The sequence below is a fragment of the Ictalurus punctatus genome, chromosome 3 (genome assembly GCF_001660625.3).
Source record: "Ictalurus punctatus breed USDA103 chromosome 3, Coco_2.0, whole genome shotgun sequence".
NCBI lineage: Eukaryota > Metazoa > Chordata > Actinopteri > Siluriformes > Ictaluridae > Ictalurus > Ictalurus punctatus.
In genome coordinates, this window is record NC_030418.2 from 11,326,646 (window position 1) to 11,349,309 (window position 22,664).

The following is a 22,664-nucleotide window of genomic DNA, read 5'->3' on the forward strand; positions in this document are numbered from 1 at the left end:
CACTGTCTGTTTATTAAGTGTACTGAGTTTCTTTCTTTCTCTTTCTATCTCTTTCTTTCATTCGTTCTTTGTTTTGTTTTTTTAAAACAAACTTTTAGATAACCTAGTTGTGCCTTCGGTAGACAGAATTCTTTTGGTCACATTTTTATGTCACATGTATATAGAAATTGTATATATCCAGTCAGTTTTGCCTGTTTGTTATGTAGTAAGTGCAAAACATTTTTTGTTCTTGTTGTACACGTACTTGTACAAAACTCCCTAACAATGTATTGATGTACATCTGTTCAAAATATGATGTGTGCTATGCCTTCTATAGTAGACATTATAATAAAATTATATAATGGCCTTAAGTGTCAATGGATCATCCTTAAAAAATTTTTTACCCAGACACCAGTTTACAGTATAGTACAGTATACAGTGGTTGCCTTTCTTTTCTCCGGGTAGCCCCTTAGCTTACTGTGTCTTTGGGATAGACTTAGGACTCGTGTATACTTGGAGCATCTGATGGACTGCATGTACACATGGACCGCAAGGAAACTCGTTTGGAATAACCTGTGAAGCAAGCTAATTTTTTACAGTAACAGCCAGTGGGATTTTACTGGTTTATTTGAAAGTTTTTATTTAAAGCATCTGACAGTGATTGTAAATAAATGTCTGTAGAAAGTAGTATACTATGTTTATTGTTTTAATGAAAAAAAGTTGTTTTGACAGGACAATGAATGATTTTTGCAGTGTAAAGGTTTCTGTAAATTCAAATTTCTGAATTGCACAATTATTAAAAATTATGAAAATTAATCAGGATGTGACTGTAATCAGTGTTTCTTTAATCAATGAATGCAAGCTGTCCAGTCCCTGAGGCAGCAATGCAACCCCAAATCATAACATTTCCACCTCCATGCTTCACAGTTGGTATGAGGTGCTTCTCCTGAAAAGCTGTTTTTGGTCTGCGCCAAACATGTCTGCCGTTACTGTGACCAAACAACTCTATCTTTGATTCATCTGTCCAGAGAACATTATTATAAAAGGCCTGGTATTTGCCTATATGCTCATTGGTGAACTGTAGTCTTGCAAAGGCTTTTTCCTGGCACGCTTCCCATGCTGGTTAAATTTGTGTAATCTCTTTCTGATTGTAGAAGCATGCACTTTGACACCAACAGTTGCAAGACTTACTAGCACATCCTGTGATGAAATTTTGGGGTTCTTGGAGATTTCTTTTTGCATCATATGGCTTGCTCTTGGGCTGAATTTGCTGGGACGGCCAGTCCTGGACAAATTAGCAGTCATTTAAAATCTGCACCATTTGTAGATTATTTTCCTTGCAGTGGAATGATGTATTTCAAATAATTTGGAGCTCTTTTTAAATCCCTTGCGAGACTCATAGGCATCCACAACCTTTTTTCTGAAGGCCTTAAAGAACGCTTGTGATGATGACACCACACACCTCAATAGCAAAGGGAACACCAGACACTAGATATAAAAGGGGTGTAAATAAGACAGGTTCTAATCACTGGCACCCAATCTTAAACACCTGATTCTAAGTTTTGAATTTGAAGTTGTGATAAATGTAGGGGTGTACTTACTTTTTCCATGTAACTGGTCTGTTTTTTTTGTTTTTTTTTACATTTTTAAAAAAAATTTAATTGTGGAAATTACTACAAAATGTCAACTTGGTGTCATTTGATGGAGAATCAACTTTATTAATAGGCACTGTTTCAAAGAGGATCAAATGTTTGCTTGTCCAAATATGTCAAAAACTACAACAGTTTCCATGGGGTGTACTTATTTTTTCACATGACTGTATGCTACAAAAAAATCTAATGCAACACATCATGTTCAGTTATGTATATTACTGAGTTCTTATATTTAAGCTATTTGACTGTTTAATTGAAGTGGTTTCATTTAAGCCTCAATATCTCAAGTAAGTAGGCCTGCTAATAATCTAAACTTGAATCTAATCACAATTGAAGTTTTAATAACGTTCTATGAGAGCAAAGTGCAGGGGAAAAAACTGCAATACGTAGCTAAAATATGAACGTATACATAAATAATGTGTCAAATATTTGAATGGTTTTGGAGTATGTTCTTAACACATATCTGTACTGAGGGAGACTAATTAGCTGTTAAACTGCACCTACGCGGTTATAAAAAAAAATATACAGGTGCATCCCTATTCGTGTACTTATGCACTATTTTATGCTGTTTTGTAGTATACAGGTGCATCTCAAAAAATTTTAATATTGTGGAAAAGTTCATTTTTTCCTGTAATTTAATTCATAAAGTGGAACTTTCATATAGTCTAGATTCATTACACACAAAGTGAAATATTTCAAGCCTTTTTTTTTTGTCTTGATTACAGCTTACAGCTCATGGAAATCAAAAATCCAGTATCTCAAAACATTAGAATATTATTAAGAATTTATAACACAGAAATGTCAACCTTCTGAAAAGTATGTTAATTTATGCACTCAATACTTCCTCAGGGCTCATTGTGCAGGAATTACTGCATCAATGCGGCATGGCATGGAGGCGATCAGCCTGTGGAACTGTTGAGGTGTGATGGAAGCTCAGGTTGCTTTGATAGCTCGTCTGTATTGTTGGGTCTGGTGTCTCTCATAGATTCTCTATGGGGTTGAGGTCAGGCGAGATGGCTGGCCAATCATGCACAATCCAGGTCCTGCTGGAAAAGGAAATCAGCATCTCCATAAAGCTCGTCAGCAGATGGAAGCATGAAGCGCTCTAAAATCTCCTGGTAGACGCTGCATTGTTTTCTCAAGTCAAGAGTCAAAGTAGACCAACACCAGCAGATGACATGGCACCTCAAATCATCACTGACTGTGGAAACTTCACACTGGACTTCAAGCACCTTGGATTCTGTGCCTCTCCACTCTTCCTCCAGACTCTGGGACCTTGATTTCCAAATGAAATGCAACATTTACTTTAATCTGAAAAGAGGACTTTGGACCACTGATCAACTGTGTTTTTAGTAAAAAGGTGTTTTGAGATAATTAGCTGATTAGAGCTCTTCTCAGGTTAGCATTGCTGTATTATAAATTCTTTGTTCTAATATTTTTGAGACACTGGATTTTTTCCAGAATCTCATTTCCATGAGCTGTAAGAAATAATAATCAATATTAAACAAAAAAAAAAGTCTAAATATTTCACCTTGTGTAATGAATATAGAACATATCAAGTTCCACATTTGGAATGAAATTTCAGAAAAAATGAACTTTTTGAGATACACCTGTAAACAGTGCGAGTCGGGTGTTCACACTGAAAATTCCAAATAGGAAAAAGTACACTTTAAATACCCGGATGATGCACTTACTAAACCGAAAATACGAAGTGTGGAACTGCCGCAGCTTTAATTAAGAGGGGGGAGGGGCTATCAGATTCCGTTATTGAATAAGAAGAAAAAAAAAGAACATATAAAATTCATACACTACACGCTTGAGTACATATTGAGTCATTTGGGACACAACTTAGTATTTTTGTTTCTTTCGTAAATCCGCTATTCTTCACTCGTAAATTGTATCCGCCGCATACAACACAGTAAACAATAAATAGGAAAAATATGATTGGTAGAGACTGACTGTACGTCATTTCCTGTTTAGCTAGAAGAATGGCGGTGCAGGAAGTAGTGTCAATACGGTTTGGTTACGAGTGTTGATGTTTGTAGTTATCGAGTTTCAGTAGTAGTTTGAATTTGTTATGTTTTGTGTGCAAAAATAAAACGCATTAGATAGGTAAACAGAGGCTACTGGATCTGAAACTTCTTTTACTCAGACGCTGTCGCCATGTACCGAGGCTCTAGGCCGCACCGAGGCTCGTTTCCTCCGGCAGCGTCTCGCGGCTTTGCGCCCCGCGGCCCGCCTCCTGCCAGTTCATTTCCTAGCGCTCCGTACCGTAGTGAGCACGCGCGAGACAGCAATGGCTATCCGCATAGCTACCGTCGAAACCCGGAGCATCCGAGGAGGCGCTATTCATCACCGGGACGAGGGTCTGCGGATGATTTCAGAGGCGATGGGCCTCCTCCGAGAGACTACGCTCATGTAGGCTGACTAGATTGATACACTCTTCTGACCGTTATGTGGCATTGGGTTACCTGCGTGATGACGTCATGTATAGACTAAGTCATTTTGGGCTGTGTCCCAAACGGTATACTAGAGAATAAAGTGGTATCACTTCAGTTATGTACTACTTAGTATTGGGAATACGTGCTTTTTTCATAGATCACAGGTTCTGGTCCTGGAGTACTCCCTGCCCTGTACATATTTTTGCTTCTTCTAACAAACACATGATCCAGCCCTTCCTGAGCTGAAGTGGGGGTATTGGAACATATGTAGGACAGGGGGGTATTCCACGACCAGTGCTGGGAACCTGTGGTGTTGCTGTGGTCTGGTAAACAAGCATATCAGAGAAAATGTGTATAGCATGAATTGTTTGTTAATTGACTGTTTAAGAGAAATGATGTGCAGTCTTACTGTTTTCAGATCATTTTGCAGGAGAAAAGTCATATTAATTTGCATCTCTACTTTCCTACAGAGATTTACCCCTTCACCCCCACATAGTGGTCTCCCCACTGACCATAGTCTTGTTATAACTGTGGGCAACGAGTTGACAGGATCGGAGGTTCCCTATGCCAGGTAAAGTCTGTTTAAAATATATATATTTTTAAAAATAATAATAATTTTTATAAAAGAAGTAGAATTCAGTTTTGCAGCACACCTGGATCTATTTTAGAAGAAGAGGCTTAAAGCAGGAACAGTCAGACTTGTAGTGTGCTGCCTTAAGCTTTTACCATAACATTTTGGTAAACATGTCAAGAAGCATTGTCTAGGAAGTCAGTAACCTTAAATAATTGAATGAACTGCCTAATCGTGTTTGTTTTTTCCTCGCAGAGATTATTCTCCTCATCGGTCAAGCTATGAGGGCCACGATGAGCATAGTTCAAGAAGGCACAGTCATAGGAACAGGGGCTGGAGCCGCAGTCCAGACAGAATTAACAGCAGAAGTCGTCCTCGCAGCAGGAGCCGTAGTCGTGCAGTGAGCCGCAGCAGGGCACTGAGCCGAGGACGTAGCAGACCACGCAGCAGGAGTAGGAGTAGGAGCCGGAGCAGGGGAAGGAGCAGAGCAAGGAGCAGGGCGAGGAGCAAGAGTAGACCACACAGCAGAAGCCGCAGCAGGGGCCGGAGCCAGAGCAGGGGCCGGAGCAGGGGCCAGAGCAGGGGCCGGAGCAGGGGTCAGAGCAGGGGACGGAGCAGGGGTCGGAGCCGGAGCTGCAGTGGCAGCAGCAGTAGCTGTAGCAGCAGCAGCAGAAAGAGCAAGAGAGATAAGGAAGACTTTAGAGAGCTTGAGAGGGCTCGTCGACGTAAAGAACTGGAGGATATGTTAACGATGCCCACTAAATCCATCTTGAAAAAGAGAGTTGACTCCTCTGAAACTGATTCTCCTATGATCGGACAGGTAGGTATGATTTTGATACTAAGGGGATGATTTTATTGAATTTGTATCAGGTCAGTTGCAGATTATTTAGATCAACATGTTTGTTTGTTGTTGTTTTTTTCCATTTGTCATAGCTGGGAGTCTGCTTTAGATAATTCTTTGTTTAATTTCTAATTAAACCCTTATCCTATGATTTTAGAGTACTGACTCTCCACAAGGGACTTCAGGCAGTGGCCTTTCAAAGGATGCGGAGCAGTTACTATGCGCAGTGACTAAAAACATGGACCCAGACTTTCTGGCATCAGTGTTGGCTCGAAATTCTAATACCAGTGCACTTGAAGAGCTCATAAGCAAATTACAGCCTACCAACGACAGTGGGCATGGATACGCTCTTCCTCTTGAAAGTAGCAGCCAGGAGAATTCAGACCTCACCCAGCTTCTCAGTGTGATGGCAGAGGCAGTAGCCCAACCACCAGACAAAAAGAAAAGCTTTGTAGATATTGAAGATGAAGAGAAGTTCCTGTATGGGGATGAAGAAGAGGAAGACAAATACCCAGCAAAAGAAATTCCTAAATCTGGACAGTGTAACTTATCGGATGTCTATGAGAAAACTGGACCTGATGTGCTGTATCATGAACCAAAGACTGGAGTAGTACATGATTTACATAGGAAAGAATATGGACATTCTTACAGTCAGGGGCATCCTGAAGAAGATGAAGGTCAAATAACTAAACAGAGCAAATATCGGGATAAGCATTTTTCTTCAGCCTCACCTGGGCAGCATTTTGATGAGGAACCTCAGAGTAACCCACCAGTAACTGGGTCTCACGATGCTCAAGTTAAGGCAGAAGTGGAGGAATATGAGAAGATACAAGACCTCCTTAAGACTATTGGCCTTGACCTGGGCGTAGCTGAGATCAGCAAGATGGCTGCGAGGACACAAGAGCGCCTCCAAGGGAAGAATCCTGTGAAGTCGTCTGTCAAAAGGCACCAGTCTGAACGGAGATGCAGGAGCCACAGCAGGAGTTCCAGTAGCAACAGCAGGAGTAGGAGTACCAGCAGGCGAAGCAGTCGGAGCAGCAGCTATGAGCACATCTCAAGTCGTGGCAGGAAGAAGACGCATGTTCCTCTTGAAAGACATTCATCGCGATCAGACAGTCAGAGTCAGAGGGAGGTTCGGTCGGGTACTAAAGCTGAAGAGAACCTGTGGACTAACACAGGTCCCCCGCCTCCTGAAGTTGTAAATCCTGGAACAAATAATTTCCCAGCTCTCTCTGCCCATCAGATGCCTACCTATCCACAGCCACACACACGTGGAGTTATGCCTCCCAACTACCCTCCCCCTGGCTATGATCCTTATGGGAACTACATGCCATATATGCCCCAAGGCTGGCCCATGTACCCACCCCCTAGTATGCCAGTGCCACCACAAACTCCTATGGATGACTACAGTTCCCCTGCCGTAGAGCGACCCTTCCTGAAAGTAATTAATACAGGGGCAAATGAAGCTCAAGGGATAGATAAAAAAGGTGAACAGCTCTGTGGTTATTTTGTTTTGAGTACTTAAATGTAAACCTGCATTTTTATGTTTTTAAGACATTTGAATATTTTTGTTTCCTGCCTTAGGCTCAAAGGTGGACCCATTACAGAGCATGACGATTGCATGCAGTGGAAACGAGAGGAGGGTCATTGAAGAAAAGAATAATGCCAAACAAAAGCAAAAGGTAACTACACAAATTATTTTTTGGAACACATTGCTGTGAAGGCTTTCCAGACACAGGAAAAAAAGTCTATGCAAAAGTCTTCCAAAACTCCTTTCCCATTTCTAATATACCGCTTGACATACCCTGGCTAAGTGTTGGTTGAAGGAAAAAAAGAGAAATAGTTTATTTTTGGACAGCATTTTAAGTTTGCACTAAAAATAATAAGTAAGTTAAATGACAGTCTGCATGCATAAAAGTCCATTTGCCACGTCAAGTAAGGACAGATCTCCAGATTTGGATTACTGTTTAGCTTAAACAAGGAGGTTTGCTAGCGCAAGACATTTTGGAAGACAGCTTTTGAGCAAGAAAGACGCTGTGGTTTCAGTTTGTACACTTCAGTGTGCGCAAGCATCAACACGGAACTCCCAAACACGTCGTCTTTTGTTTTGAGACCGCTCTCTCTTTGCGATTGGTCCAAATATCGTATGGTAGCTTATGCCCCACGCTAATTTCCGGGTCCTTTGTTTTTCTTGTGGTCGTGAAAGAAACATTGTTCAGTGTCAGTTATGAGCTGATCAGTCTGACTACATGCTCAGGTGATCTGGGCTGCTTTTTGCCCACATTTTTATACTGTGACCAGTTACACATCCTGATGTGTCACTGGCAACATCAAAAGAACACATACTCCCCAGTGTTGTCAGATTTGTGTTTTTCACATGGAATCAAAACCACATTTAAACTTCACAGTAGAGGTCTGTAACATGATGGTTTTAGATTGTGGACGATTATCACCGTGATATGAGACACATTTTTTTTTCCCCACCACCACCATTCCTCTGCTGTAAACAGAATGGAGAGAAAAGTGCAGTAAAACCAAAATAATGAAAAATGTTAAATAAATGCTTTCAGTATTTAGACACATTTAAATTTGTGCTCACCTGTTGGTCAACTATCCATTTATTGCACTTTTAAATACAGATGATGTTACTAGAGGTGATTTGATTTTTTTTGTGGTGGTACACTAGTAGAGGTATATTACAGAGTAAGGTAACGTTTTTATCCATGCTTGATTTGTTTTCATTTTAGAAATTTTGTTAAATAATTTGTCTGAAAGGTACTTTGGCCTTACTAAGTGGTCTGTTATCTTTTTTCTTTAAGGGGATGTTTGTGTGTAGAACTATATTTTCATCAGTTGGGAAATTAGTTTGGTTGCTCTGTTCAGTAACTTGCAAAATAGTTTTTAAAACCAACCTGAAAAATCATGTAATAATTACCAGCTCACAGACCCCCACTTCACAGCCATGCTTCATACACAGATTGAGTGTGTTTTTTTTGTGTGTGTGTGTGTGTGTGTGTGTGTGTGTGTGTGTGTGTGTGTGTGTGTGTGTGTTTTTTTTGTGTTTTTTTTTTTTTTTTTTTTTCTTTCTCCACGTTGCTTGGATGTTTTGCATACATTAGATTAATTAAATCTGTATAGCATATTTAACGATGCATATTGGCCGTGTGGAGTTTTCTCTCATACGCATGTCTTCTTACCATTTTTGACACAAGCTCTGCTGTGATACTGTATTAAATGTGTTTGGGTCAACAAATGAATCCTCTTATCATAGCTGAAATTTATTTATAACTATATGTAATGATTTGAGACAATTTTTGAATCTTGGCCAAATAACACTTTAATATAACAACTCATATTAACAACCTGCCTTTTGACACCATTGCTGTAACAGCTGTAATGTCAGATAGTCAGAATGTTGGAAAAAACAAAATAATAAATTTCCAGCTATGAGCTTAAACCTTCTGTCTAGGGCAGTGTTACCTCAGTGTTTAAGACGTTGGAGGTCGTAAGTTCAAATCCCAGAGCATTTAACCCTCAACTGCTCAGTTCTATAAATGAGAAAAAGTCGCTCTGTCAAATCCCTTAAAATGTGTGTGTGTGTGTGTGTTGTGTGTGTGTGTGTGTATATATATATATATATATAATATATATATATATATATAATATATATATATATATATATATATATATATATATATATATATGAAATTTGTATTTTTGAATCTGGTGCTCTCAAAGGATACCTTGTTTGTGTATAGGCATTTACTCACAGTGAGCATTTTATTTCAGGTCTGTCACTTATGCACTCTCACTAAAATGTTGGATGCTAGTAAAGGTTTCACGTTTGCAGGTTGAATGGCATTGTTTTGTAATAATACAGCTAAAAAAATTGTGAAAAGTCAGACCTTTATTTTCATGAATGAACAATGTTTTGCAACAATAACACAATAATAAACATGGCATCAGGGAATGGTGGTGCAAACAAGTCTCAATGTCAGTAGTGCAAGTGAACAGTAGTGTGAAAAGCTAAAAATACAGATGAATAAAATGGTGTATACCCACATAATAAATATACATACACATCATACACACTATTGTGGCCAAGACCTAATGTTGTGGTGCACAGTTTGTAGAGGTCACCCCACAGACCTGATGGTAGGACACAGGCGATTGGTGAGGAAACTAAGTAAAACAGATTAACCAAACTCTGCATCGTGCAATAATTGTTGTATTTTGAGTTTGACTGAGGACAGCTGGGGTGTGGACAATCTCTTTAGTGCAGGTACCAAGCCAGGAACAAAAAAGTAAATGTCATCTTTCTTTAGCTCTCTCTTTTGCTCTCTGCACTCCTCTTTCTCTGGCAACTTTGAACAACAGGTAATTCTTCGAGAAGTCCGGCATGTCTGCCCGATTTCACTTCTCCGCACTGGACCTCATCACTGCTGGGCTGGAGATAGATATTCCTGAAGTGCTCTCTGGTTCGCTTTCACTTGCATCATTTTGGTCATCCACTTCATCAGTGTTTTCAGAAATGTTGCTGTGAACACTAAAGATAAATTCAGCATCAGAAACATTCATTCACAGTGTGGGCCATGCCACACTTCATAACCATCTTGAACCAATGCTCCTGAGGTCAATGTTTGATTACAAAAACTAGTTTCGATTCAGGGTCATTTTAATATACAATACATCTTGCAACGCAAATTCAGCAGAGGTTACCTATCCACAGAATAGCACAAACTAATATATTGAACTAGAGGAATGATCATGGTGTATGATATCACGTTAATCACTGTTTACTGTCAGTGCACTACATATAGTATAGCTCATATAGCTATGTATTGTAATGTTCTAATGTTAATACCTTTTGGAATTCAGTTGATGTTGCAAGGAACTCCATCACCTTCATATATTTCCACTGCTTCTTGTTTTTAGCAGCCTGTCCACTCTGGCAATCCTGCTCATGCTTTTTCCTCGTGTATGTATCGCGTAAGCTTTTCCACTTCAGGTTAACCTCCTCCACTACACAGCACACAAACAATGAAGATGGTTGAAAGTTTGCCTATGTACATGGGGGGGGGGGGGGGGGGGGGGTGTAAGTAAATGAAGCTCACCATTGAATCCTATTTGATCGACAGTTCCTTGCCACAACAACTCCCTCTTATCAAAATTCTTGTAGTCGCTGTGGCATTGATCATGAAGCTCTTGACATTCAGACACAAAAGACACCAGCAGCTCCACATTCAACTTCCTACTTGCTTGCATCTTCTTTTTGGTTGCTTCTTCCTCAACAAGACAGTTTTGTACTTGAGCGCCACCTATTCATAGTTTTATGTAACTTTGGGAGCTCCAGGCTTGTGAATAAAAGTGCGAATCTCATTGGCCGGCCAGTTTTTATTGCGGTGCATCAAAAAATGAACCCCTTGATGTTTTAAAAAAATAAAAAAATAAAAAATTGACACTTTGACGCCACTCGTTTTACACGTAGGTGTGAACACTCCCATCGAGAACCATTGGGTCGTTAAACAGACCTGTCCCGGTGTGAACAGGCCTTTGCACTATGAGTTTCAGATTCTCATAGAAAATGTCATCTAAAACAAGGAGAGTATGAGGGGAAAAACAGAAAGGTTTTAAAATGATCATGTCATTTATTATTCAACACCTGTATCACCCTCCTAAAATTAATAACCGGTTGTGCCATCTTAACAGCAACAACTGCAACCAAACGCTTCTAATAACTAAAGATGCATCTTTCATATCAATGTGGCCAGATTTTTGCTCAATGTTCTTTGCAGAATTGCTTTAATTCGCCCACATTGGAGGGCTTTTGAGCATGAACTATGTGTTTAAGGCCCCACTACAGCATCTCAATGTGGTTCAAGTCTGGACTTTAACTAGGCCACACTAAAATTTCAATTTTGTTTCTTTTGAGCCATTCAGAGGTGGACTTACTCTTGTGCTTTTGGATCGCTAAACCCAGTTGTGCTTGAGGATCAGATCACAGATTGATGACTGTATATTCTCCTTCAGTATTTTCTGGTAGAGAGCAGAATTCATATTTCTGTCAATTATGGTATGTCGCCCAGGCCCTGAAGCGGCAAAGCATCCCCACACCATCACACTAACGCCACCATGTTCCACTGTTGGTATGATGTTCTTATTGAGGAACACTGTGTTAACTTTCAGATAACACCATCCATGTTTTCCAAAAAAGTTCCACTTTCAGCTCATCAGTCCACAGTACATTATCCCAAAAGGCTTAAGGTTCATCAAGGTGTTTTTGGCTTATCTGAGGTGAGTGACGCCTGTAGTTCCTTAGCTGTTCATCTGGGCTCTTTTGTGAGTTCCTGGCTGTGTTGTCGATGTGCTCATGGAGGATTTTGATAGTCCTACCACTTCTGGATAGATTCACCACTGTTTTAAATAGCTTTTTTAAAAAAAAAAAAAAAAAAAAAAAAAAAAAAAAAAGAGATAATGGCTCTCACTGTGGTTTGCTGCAGTCCCAGAGCCTTTAAAAATGGCAACAGGGCAGGCAGTAGTCAGGCCTAGGTGTGTCTGGGCTAATTGAACCCAGTTATCAGTTAAATTTGGTTAATTGGTTGGTTGAGTATTCTTGCAGTGTAATATTACTGTGAATATGTTCATGGTGATCAAGTTTGTTAGAGTTCAGCAGTAATTAAATATGTCTGCCACTCATGTTCTGTTTCGCCTCTCCTAACTGCCAGAAGCAAAGAGAATCACCTGGATACCTTCATCTGCATACGCACACGAAGTGTCTACACAGAGTGACATATAACATAAGATTTGCAGTAGTATCAGCTGTTAATCAGCCCTCTTTTCCTTTCTTCTTCTCCTCAACTTGTACTATTTGGACCACATATCAGTATATTACAAAAGTGAGTACACCCCTCACATTTTTGTAAATATTTGATTACATCTTTTCATGTGACAACACTGAAGAAACGACACTTTGCTACAATGTAAAGTAGTGAGTGTACAGCTTGTGTAACAGTGTAAATTTGCTGTCCCCTCAAAATAACTCAACACACAGCCATTAATGTCTAAACTGCTGGCAACAAAAGTGAGTACACCCCTAAGTGAAAATGTCCAAATTGGGCCCAATTAGCCATTTTCCCTCCCCGGTGTCATGTGACTTGTTAGTGTTACAAGGTCTCAGGTGTGAATGGGGAGCAGGTGTGTTAAATTTGGTGTCATCGCTCTCACACTCCCTCATACTGGTCACTGGAAGTTCAACATGGCACCTCATGACAAAGAACTCTCTGAGGATCTGAAAAAATAATTGTTGCTCTACATAAAGATGGCCTAGGCTATAAGAAGATTGCCAAGACCCTGACAATGAGCTGCAGCACGGTGGCCAAGACCATACAGCGGTTTAACAGGACAGGTTCCAGTCAGAACAGGCCTCGCCATGGTCGACCAAAGAAGTTGAGTGCATGTGCTCAGCGTCATATCCAGAGGTTGTCTTTGGGAAACAGACGTATGAGTGCTGCCAGCATTGCTGCAGAGGTTGAAGGGGTGGGGGGTCAGCCTGTCAGTGGTCAGACCATACGCTGCACACTGCATCAAATTGGTCTGCATGGCTGTAGTCCCAGAAGGAATCCTGTTCTAAAGATGATGCACAAGAAAGCCAGCAAACAGTTTACTGAAGACAAGCAGACTAAGGACATGGATGGTGTCGGGGGCATGGTGGTGGGAGTGTCATGATCTGGGGCTGCATGAGTGCTGCTGGCACTGGGGAGCTACAGTTCATTGAGGAAACCATGAATGCCAACATGTACTGTGACATACTGAAGCAGGTATAACATGGCATGCACAGGGTTCTGTTTTAATATACTGATGAGAGAATTTTTTTTTTTACAGTGGTTCTCTTTTGTTTAGTTCTTTTGTCATTTGAGGTATACAGTTACTGGTAATTTTCTTCAAAACAAAAATAACAAAGCAAAAAAGTGCTTTATATGAGTTGTTGACCAGTCAAGTAATAAACGCACTAAGAGAATTGTACATTCCTCTGGGCAAGGCATAAATACTATTGTATCATGGCTAGGTAACTGAAGAGCTTGAAAAGCTGAAGAAGGACAGAGAATCCAGAATGAAGAAAAAAGAAAGTCTAATAAAAGAATTGGAGACACTGCGAAAGCAGCAAGGTATTTCCATGCATACACTGAACTACAGTTACTAAAATAATGATTGTTGGGATTCTTTATTGATACTTGTTCATTAATAGGCATTTTGTTGTTTTGTACCATAGGGGAGCTCCTAAGGAAAAAGCGAAGGGAGAAAGATGGTCACAAGGATCCCATCCTTATGGAGCTTGGTCGTCTTCAAGAGGATGTGATGGCCCAGATATCCAGTCTGCGCACTGAACACGAGGCAGCAGAGAAGAAGTATGAAGAACTAGTGAAGGTTGCAACTATCCTGGGTCTGGACCACAAAAACCTTAGGAGCTCTGGGGAACATGAGCACGCACCTGCTCATAGCAAGTCTAAAGAGCCTAGAAGCCCAGAGAAATCAAAATCTGCCTCCATCACGTCCACCGCTCAGGTAGATTTACTTTTGCTGCTAGTGGGTAAGCCCGGAGAGGAAGGGAACTGGTAAATCCTATCCATCCTATATGATGGTTTTTGGTAATTTACTTCGTTTATTTTTCTTGAGCGTTAAATCATGAAAGTCAATAAGGAATTTTTTTTTTTTTTTAATCTGGTTTTTGTACCTGCTTGTTTACTGGGCAACTAAATCTGGACACAAAATCTGCTTGTCTCAGATGCCTGAACTAATGCGTTGTCCAACCCTGATTTAGTTAGAGTGCACAGTACAATAGTTCTGTAAACTTTTGAGGTTTTTTTTATAGCCTATTTTATAATTCATATTATTTTGAATTGAGTGTATTTTATAATTAATGTTCAATTCTTGTTGTTATCGTTCTCGGACAGATACCAAATTGTGTTAATGTATTTGGTTTATATAATGCAGCTGAAGCATGGGGTGATTTGCCAATTTGCACGAGTTGTTCATTACAGTGTAGTACGAGTGATCAGCTTTACGATTAAGAAACCTTGATCTGAAATCTGGACTAGGAATAGGAACATTTCAGCAGTCAGCACAAGGCTTTACATTATTGCAAGCTTTATAGTGTCAGGCGAAGAATAGAGACAATAGGTTATTTGTGAATATAAATATAAAACTTTACATCAACTAATACTTAACATCCTGTTGAAAATGGCACATTTTCTGACCCTGCATTCATTAAAACTGTAGTCAGACAGGACAGGAAGAGTATATTTCAATATTATTATTATTATTATTATTATTATTATTATTAGCACATTCGCCTCACACCTCCAGGGTCGGGGGTTCGAGTCCCACCGTGGCCCTGTGTGTGCGGAGTTTGCATGTTCTCCCCGTGCTGCAGGGGTTTCCTCCGGGTACTCCGGTTTCCTCCTCCAATCCAAAGACATGCATGGTAGGCTGATTGGCATGTCCATAGTGTATGAATGGGTGTGTGAATGTGTGAGTGATTGTGCCCTGCGATGGATTGGCACCCTGTCTAGGGTGTACTCTGCCTTGTGCCTGATGCTCCCTGGGATAGGCTCCAGGTTTCCCCGTGACCCTGAAGCAGTATAGAAGATGGATGGATAATGATGATAATAATAATAATAATAATAATAATCATCATTATTATTATTAGTTCATTTATCCATCTATTTTATTTTTACAAATTTGACTGAAGGTGGGCTGCACTGAATTAAAAGAAAAAAACTAGACTCAGTTGATATGCTGTTTTGTCACTGTTATTGGTCATTGGTAATTTACCCATTGTAAGGGTGTTGACGTTTCTGCTCTTTTATCTTCGAGAACGTATTGGCACTTTTCTTAATTTTTTTTATAGAACTGTAAATGTATTTCATTTAAGGCTGAATGACTTTATTTCTGATTTTTAAGTGTGATTTAAGTGTGTTTTATATAAAATAGACGGCTAAATTACAAAAAATAATAATTACTTAGTTTTGCATGCAATACTAATCATTGTTAATTAGTAAGGATGCATATTCTGTCATAATGAGAATTATAAGAATAATGGTTGAAAATTGTCCTTTGCCCTTCACTGCCCATCACTTATGATTAGGCTGCCTTTAATTTCCTTGAAATAGAGGTGTGCACGGGACTGTTCCCCCCCCCCCCTCCATTTTTTTCCTACTCCCGCTTGCCCCTGAAGGGACCGATCTGCTGTTATGTTTGTTCATGCCCACTTGAGATACTTCCTTAGTTGTAGGGTGATTTTGTTTCCAAAAATATAAAGAAATAACTCATTTAAACCACAGTGACCCTGACCAGGATACAGCAGTTACTGAAGGTGAGTGAATGAATGGATGTAGTAAATGTGTCACACAGTGTTGTGTAAGCTCCCCACATTGTCCAGTACACTTATTAATCAAGTGCCCATTATGCTTGTTAAATCCAGTGCACACCTCTACGTTCTGCTGAAATGAGCCTGGATCGTACATTTCAGGGATGGTTTATTGTGAATAAGGGAATTTGTAAACCTTTCTATGAACTTCATACCTTGGAAGCAGCAAGCTAGGGATGTTGGGAAAGCTTCTGCATTTCTTGTAGTAGACCAGACTTTACCTGATCTTTGTCAGGATTTTCACAGCAAGTACCACTGCATATGCCATTTTCACACATGCATACTCATGCACTGCCTGATCCATGCCTTGCATGTGTGAACAAGTTACAGCAGTGGCTTATTTGCTATGAAAATAATTGTCCATGACATTGTCTTCATTTACTGTCAAGAATAATCGGGAGATAAAACTTTATATAGCCTAGTATCCCTAGGTCATTTTGGAGTGGGTAGAGCTAAACTGCTGCATTTACATCAACATGCAAATAAATTTGCACATAATGAACTCCTAAAATGTATATTTTTAATGATTGCTCTTAAAAACAAACCTGGTTTATTTATAGATGAATCCTTTTGCTAAAATGAAAACAAAAAAATTTTTTTTTTTATAGATATACTTAATTTTGCCGCAAACAGCAATGTTAATTTGATAATGTGCCGCATATCTCTAACGGTCACTCCTCGCTTCAGTATCTCAATGAAATTGAATGCTACAAAGGAGCAGTGCTTTGTCAGCATCATTGTTTTTCGTATACTAGCAGGAAGTCTCTGACAGAATTATTCATCAGTTTAGAGATTTGCTATTTGTCTGTGACCTGGATTATTGACCTACACACAGACTTAGTTGTTAGACCTTAAAACTAGAGCAGTGGTTCGTCTCAGCCGGAGCACAGATGACCTAAATATCAAAGGTAAGATTACTTTGTCACAATTCAATAATAGGGAATCAGGGTTTATTTATTTATCTATTTTTCAAATGCTGTTGCTGCTTTTCCTCTTTCACTTGGGTTTCTGGGCTTCTTACTAACATGTAATTTGTCCTTCCTAAATTAGGGTACCAAGGCACCAGCCCCAGGATCCAGCAGCAGATCGGATTCATTAGCTGAGATATTTGAGTACTATGATGCAGGAAACCACTGGTGCAAAAACTGCAACATTACTAGTGGTTCCATGTTTGATTTTTTCACACACTTGCACAGCAAAATGCACAGAAAGGTAAATATCCATTATTTCCCTTTATATTCTAGGTATACACCTTTCTTCATTTTTAATCATATTGCAGTTCGTTATTGTTGTTCTTCTGTACCTATTAAGTTGCTTTATAAAAAGTCATCTATTTTGTCTTTTGTTTAAAGACTTTAGATCCCTACATCAGACCTTGGGCATCAAATTCCGAGCGTGAGAAGACACGCCCTACAGGCGAACTAATTTCTAAACCAGCAAAAGGTAGAAGTTTTGTGATCATACCAACAAACTGAAGTAAAAATAGTTAAGTGCCTTAGGTGTAAATACAGTGCTCTAAGTGTGAGGGTAGGATTGGTGTGACTTCATCATGTGGGACATTTGTTGTGCGATTTAAAAAAAAAAAAAAAAAAAAAAAATTCTTGTTCTTCTCACCAAAGAAACATTGCCAGGGTAATATTATTAATGTCTCTGTTACTGGGTATGTGCCTTAAACCTCACTGTGTTTCTCTCCTGTAGGATCTGAATTTGTGTTACCTGTGAGGGGATTTTTCTGCCAGTTGTGTAAAGAGTTTTTCGGTGATCCTATTTGTGCAGAGGCCCATGTTATATGCCATGCGCACAATGAGAAGTATAAGGTATTTCGATTTATTTTTTTATTCTTCCAGAGAGCACATATAGTTCAGTGTCGAATCTTTTTCTACTTGGCAGCAGTAATAGCTAGGCATAACTATTGCAAATGTGAATCAGACACCATTCTAGGGGATCAAGACAACCAAGTAAAAATATACATGTGCAAATTATTATTTTAAAAGTATATAGTGTACTCTGAACAAGAAGCCTGGTGTAGTGTAGTGTCGCACATTTCAGTTAAAGCAAACACAAAGCTTATTACATTAATTCATCCTCAGTAATTCTGTCAAACTATTAACTATTATTCATTAACAGGACAATCTGTCTCATAAGCACTTGTGTTAATGTAACAAACGAAATAAATTCATTTTAAAGGTCCGCACGATTTTGGGAATGAGACTAAATAGTAGTCTGGACAAATGCATTTTCTCTCTGTAATGATTTGGCTTGTTCTTTAGACTCGTACAGAATGCTTAGTGCAAAAGCTCAAGCCCCTAAATGGGTTTTAGCCCCTAAATGGGTTTTAACCCCAAAAGGTTAGATCAAGCATATTTGTACATGTTTTCAGATCTACAATTCTTAGTGTGAGAATTTGGCGGCCATAAAGTGTGTTTCTTTTTCATATTTGTTGGTAGGTCGATCACCTAATTTTTGTGTTATTTCCTCAATAGAAACAAATGTACGAGAACCCTCTTTATGAACAACGGAGAAACCTGGATCGCCAAGCTGGCATGGAGAGTGAAAAAAAGCAGCCTGAACACAAACGAAAGCGTGAAGATGAGGACTCCCAGGACGAGCAGAAAAACTCCAAGTCCAGCAAAGATCAAGTGAAACAGCCCAAGTGCAAGAATGAAGACGAGGATAGACTCAAATACATCAAGGAAGATGAACGAAAAGGAAAATATATCAAAGAGGAAGAGAATAAACCTAAATGTAAGAAAGAGGACATTGAGAGGACCAAATGTAGAAAAGAAGAGGAGGAGAGGTCACGGTATGCAAAGGAAGAAGTGGAGAGGAACAAGTTTAGAAAGGAAGAGGAAGAGAGGTACAGACAGAAGAAAGGGGAGGATGAGAGGTACAAGTCTGAAGAAGATAAATATAGATACAGGGAAGAAAATCGGTACAAGTACAGAGAAGATAATGACAAGTATAGATACAGGAAGGAAGATGAAAAATCTAGGTATCGGAAAGAGGATGACAAGAAATTCAAATATGGTCATGACACTGAGGAAGACAGGCGACCAAAATTCAGGGAAGATGAGGGTTTAAAGTTGCTGAAATCGAAATGGGAGGAAGATGATGATGAGGACGAGAGGCCCAAATATGGGAAAAAGGAGGATAAAAAGCAACAACAAAAAGGAGGCCGCAAGGATGAAAAAGAAAAGTGTTCTTTGAAAGATGTTAAGATTGACCCTGAGAAGCTTAGTGATCTCCCTAAGGTTCTGTGTGGGCCGAGTCCAGCCATGCTTGCAAAACTTCGCAAAAAGAGTGAGGAGGCCACTTCGCGTCCTTCCTTTGGAAAATTCACTTGGAAAAAGCCTGAAAAGACTGCACTGGAGAAGGAAGCCGAGAAAATTGCAGAGCAATTTATAAAGGAAGACGAGGAGAGTGTTGTAGCAAGTAAAGACTCTGAAGATCAGGATGCTTTTGCCAAATCTGTGGCTGCTGCCAAGAGTATTGCTATCAAGCTGTCGGGTAAAACATCTATCGCCCCTTCCCAAGAATGGGTAGCCTATAACCAGATTAAAATTCGTCCTAATTTACCCACCCCTTCTAATATTCTGAGGAAGTCCAATGTTGGGCCCCAAAACAAACCGGGTTCTGCTGACACAGCCTCCTTAGCTGTACCAGCCATAGATGCAAGCAACAAGTCTTCTGAAACTGTGATAAAAAACCAGGCAGAGAATGAAGACGTTCTGCCAGTTGATTTAATCTCTAAGGCATTTGGTGGTGAGGAGGTCCAATTGGAAATTCCAGGTGATAACTCGGCCAGTCTTGCATCTGATTCTATCTCTGTACCAACTACTTCAGCTGTAACTGTGCCATCATCCACAGTACAGGAGATGGAGGCTGTCGAGGTAAAAGCGCCTACCGAATGTATGATTACTCTCGAGTCTGATGTAGCTGCTCCTGGAGTACCCAAGGAGGAACACAAACTAACAGTCATGGTCCGTCCTCCTCCTCAACTTCAGACCCTCAGTAGCTACTCTTCTTCAAAAACAAACAAGCCCAAAACAAGTCTAGCTGCAGCGAAAGCAAAAGACTTGTTTGATATTTTCTATGGCAGCAGCACTATGGCTAGCTGCAGTGGTTCTAGTGCTGGCAAAAAGGTTGATTGTAAACAAGACTCTAAAGTTGATTCAGGAAGTTTGCTGACCACTGTAGATAAAGAATCAACAGAGGTGCAGGATCCAAACATTAAACTCGTAGCTGAGGTCTCCAGCTTGAAGTGTGAGGAGCCGTCTGAGGACAGAGAAGCACAGTCTGAACCACCAACTTTTGATCTTGAAGTAGAACCACTTGTGGAGTCAAAAACTGAAGAGCATTGTGGAAGCATGGAAATGGCAACAGATGGTTGCAAGAACGAAGCAGATTCTCTGGACTGTTTAGCCAATTCAGAAATCATGGAGAACATTGAGCTGATGGGATCAAATGATAACCAAAATCCTCTGGACTCTGAAGAGGCGATGACTCTTTCGTTCTCCCCACCGCCAGGTTCTTTTACAGAGCAACTGAACTTGGACACTTTTGAGTTCAGTTTTGACCCTTTGTAAAGAACCTTCATCCAGTAGGTTTAGGGATGTGTATGAAACCTACGAATGTTTCAGTAACATTGATCTGAAAACTTTTAATTTGTATTATTTGGTTCAGATGTTTCACGTATCTTCTTAAACTTTTTGGCAGGTAATGCCAGTGAAATGGTGGACTGACAAGCACTCATTCTGAAGGAAAGGAGATTCCACTGAAAGAATGAGCAGTTTCTCAACAAGTAATGAATCATTAGCATATGTAAAATGTTTCACAGTTCTTGTTAAAATACAGGGTTTTGAACTCCCCTGCTTTTTCTTGCTTTGTTTGCAGCTGAAACTGTTCCTTTAAAAAAAAAAGGTAATGTAGACCATTTTATATAATTTGTTTGAGAGTGATATAAGTTCAAGTCTAAATCCATTAATCCTTCCACTTAAGTAAATCAAAGATATTTTAATGCAGGAGCCAGAGAGATCCAAGGTCAGAAGAGAAAAAGAATTGGTATGGAGCTCACGCTACAAGGACAAAATGTCTTGAAATACATTTGAACTTTTGTCCAGCATAAGTTTTCTCTTTACAGCTCTTGTGAGAACTGATACACATCTGAGATAATGGTCCTGTACTCTGTTAGTTGAAATATTGTACACTGTTAGTTTCTATATTACTATTGGTTGTTCTGTAGTTTTTTGGTGTATAAGGTGTAGTTCAAATAAATTTCATTGACCTCCTTTTGTGTGTTAATCCTATCTAGATATTAAAAGTAATCACTATTCATTGGTGGAAATATGTGATATATTTCAGACGTTGTATTTGGGTAATGTTTCTTTTTACCATTTCAGTGGAAGTACTGTATATATGCCTATGTATACTGCTTCAAACTGTCTTTTCAGTTGTGTCCTTGTTCCCTATAGTGTATAGTTGTACATATGAATTGTTATTTCTTACAACAGTCTTGAAAATATGGATTGTGTAGGTTCATTTAAAAGAGGAACAAAGTAAACGAAGGCAAGATGTTCCAGGTGAAAATAAGCTAAACCTTGCATAAACAGTACTCTTAATATTTACTCAACACTGCTTAAGTATGGAGTCTATAACATGCAAATAGTTTTAATATTTATCAAACATATGGGTATGTATTTAGATATTACTTGCAAGACTTACATAAAACATGTTCCCTCATTCTTTATACTTGGTGTTTTATGATTTATAGTAATGCTTTTGAAAATAGTTTAATTTCATAGTTGGATTTCCTAACCACAATTTTTTCAGTGATGCTGCAATACAACAGTGAAATACTTTCGGTTTTGCTGCAATCAAATCCTTTACATCAATGAACAAGAATGCTTTATGGACAAAAGGTAAGTGAGTGAGTGGTTGAGTGAGAGAGAGAGAGAAGAGAGAGAGAGAGAGAGAGAGAGAGAGAGAGAGAGAGAGAAAGAAAGAAAGTGTGAGCAGGAATTTTTTTGTTTAGATTTACAGTCCTTGAGTTTTGGTCTTGTGTAGATCAAGTGTTTCCCCAAGTGGGGTCCAGGGGTCTGTGGCTTTTTTGTTTTTGTTTATATTATTGACTCGGTATAGTATAATTAGTTGATTTTACTTGAAATTATTTTTTAATCCAAACCTGAAAAACTCAATAAATAATGCCAATTGGGACTTTAGAAAGTTCAGGAATAGCCAGAATATTATTATAACTTTAAATCATGTGGGCTGCAAACTGTTTGGGGAAACCCTGGTACAGAGCTTTTTTTTATATTATTTTTTTAGTTTTTTTTTTTTTAATATATAAAAACATTTGGTGTACAACGTCTTCTTAAAACAAAAGTGTTGCTGTTTTTAGAGTGGAATAAAATGTATTTATGATAACATGTCATCTTGTTTTCATTACAAAATGTGAGCATGAAATTGTCTGGATTAACCCAGTAGAGGGCGCTTTTTTGTTACGTGTGTGAGAGAGAGACGGAGAGTGACTGACTAACAAGACATAAGTAGTATGAAAAAATTACAAAAATGTACACTGTGGTTGCAGTTGTACTTTTATGAATATACACTATATGGCCAAAGATTTATTGACACCTGCCCATCACACCCATATATGCTTTTTGAACATCAAATTCTGGATTTAGTTCCTCTTTGTTGTTCTAATAACCTCCACTCTCCTGGGAAGGCTTTCCACTAGATTTGGAACCTCATGGTG

The 22,664-nt window shown here is 39.2% G+C and overlaps 1 protein-coding gene across 10 annotated transcripts; it reads left to right on the forward strand.

The window, feature by feature from the left end:
* Positions 1-178: 178 nt before the first annotated feature.
* Positions 179-21,198, forward strand: znf318 (zinc finger protein 318). 10 transcript variants are annotated; one of them, XR_006982228.2, is made up of 14 exons: positions 179-4,049; positions 4,543-4,643; positions 4,899-5,463; positions 5,642-6,971; positions 7,069-7,166; positions 13,550-13,649; positions 13,754-14,046; positions 16,961-17,122; positions 17,263-17,353; positions 17,609-17,727; positions 18,394-20,514; positions 20,627-20,711; positions 20,804-20,830; positions 20,933-21,198. XR_006982228.2 is itself a non-coding variant. In XM_017463463.3 (12 exons), the coding sequence occupies exons 1-11, from the start codon at positions 3,795-3,797 to the stop codon at positions 20,494-20,496; spliced, it is 5,217 nt and encodes a 1,738-aa protein (XP_017318952.1). In that variant the 5' UTR covers positions 179-3,794; the 3' UTR covers positions 20,497-20,514; positions 20,627-21,198. The 10 variants fall into 10 exon arrangements, 3 of the variants coding, with proteins under 3 accessions (XP_017318952.1, XP_017318951.1, XP_017318950.1); XR_006982227.2 differs by having other exon boundaries at positions 18,394-20,510; XR_001812074.3 differs by having other exon boundaries at positions 18,394-20,711.
* Positions 21,199-22,664: the final 1,466 nt, after the last annotated feature.

What these genes read in the sequence shown, in the direction of transcription:
- znf318 (XM_017463461.3), top strand. Translation starts at nt 3,795, where the DNA reads ATGTACCGAGGCTCTAGGCCGCACCGAGGCTCGTTTCCTCCGGCAGCG. An exon ending in ATTCTCCTATGATCGGACAG is followed by an intron (nt 5,464 to 5,641) that starts GTAGGTATGATT and finishes CTATGATTTTAG; the next exon opens with AGTACTGACTCTCCACAAGG. An exon ending in ACAGCAAAATGCACAGAAAG is followed by an intron (nt 17,123 to 17,262) that starts GTAAATATCCAT and finishes TTTTGTTTAAAG; the next exon opens with ACTTTAGATCCCTACATCAG.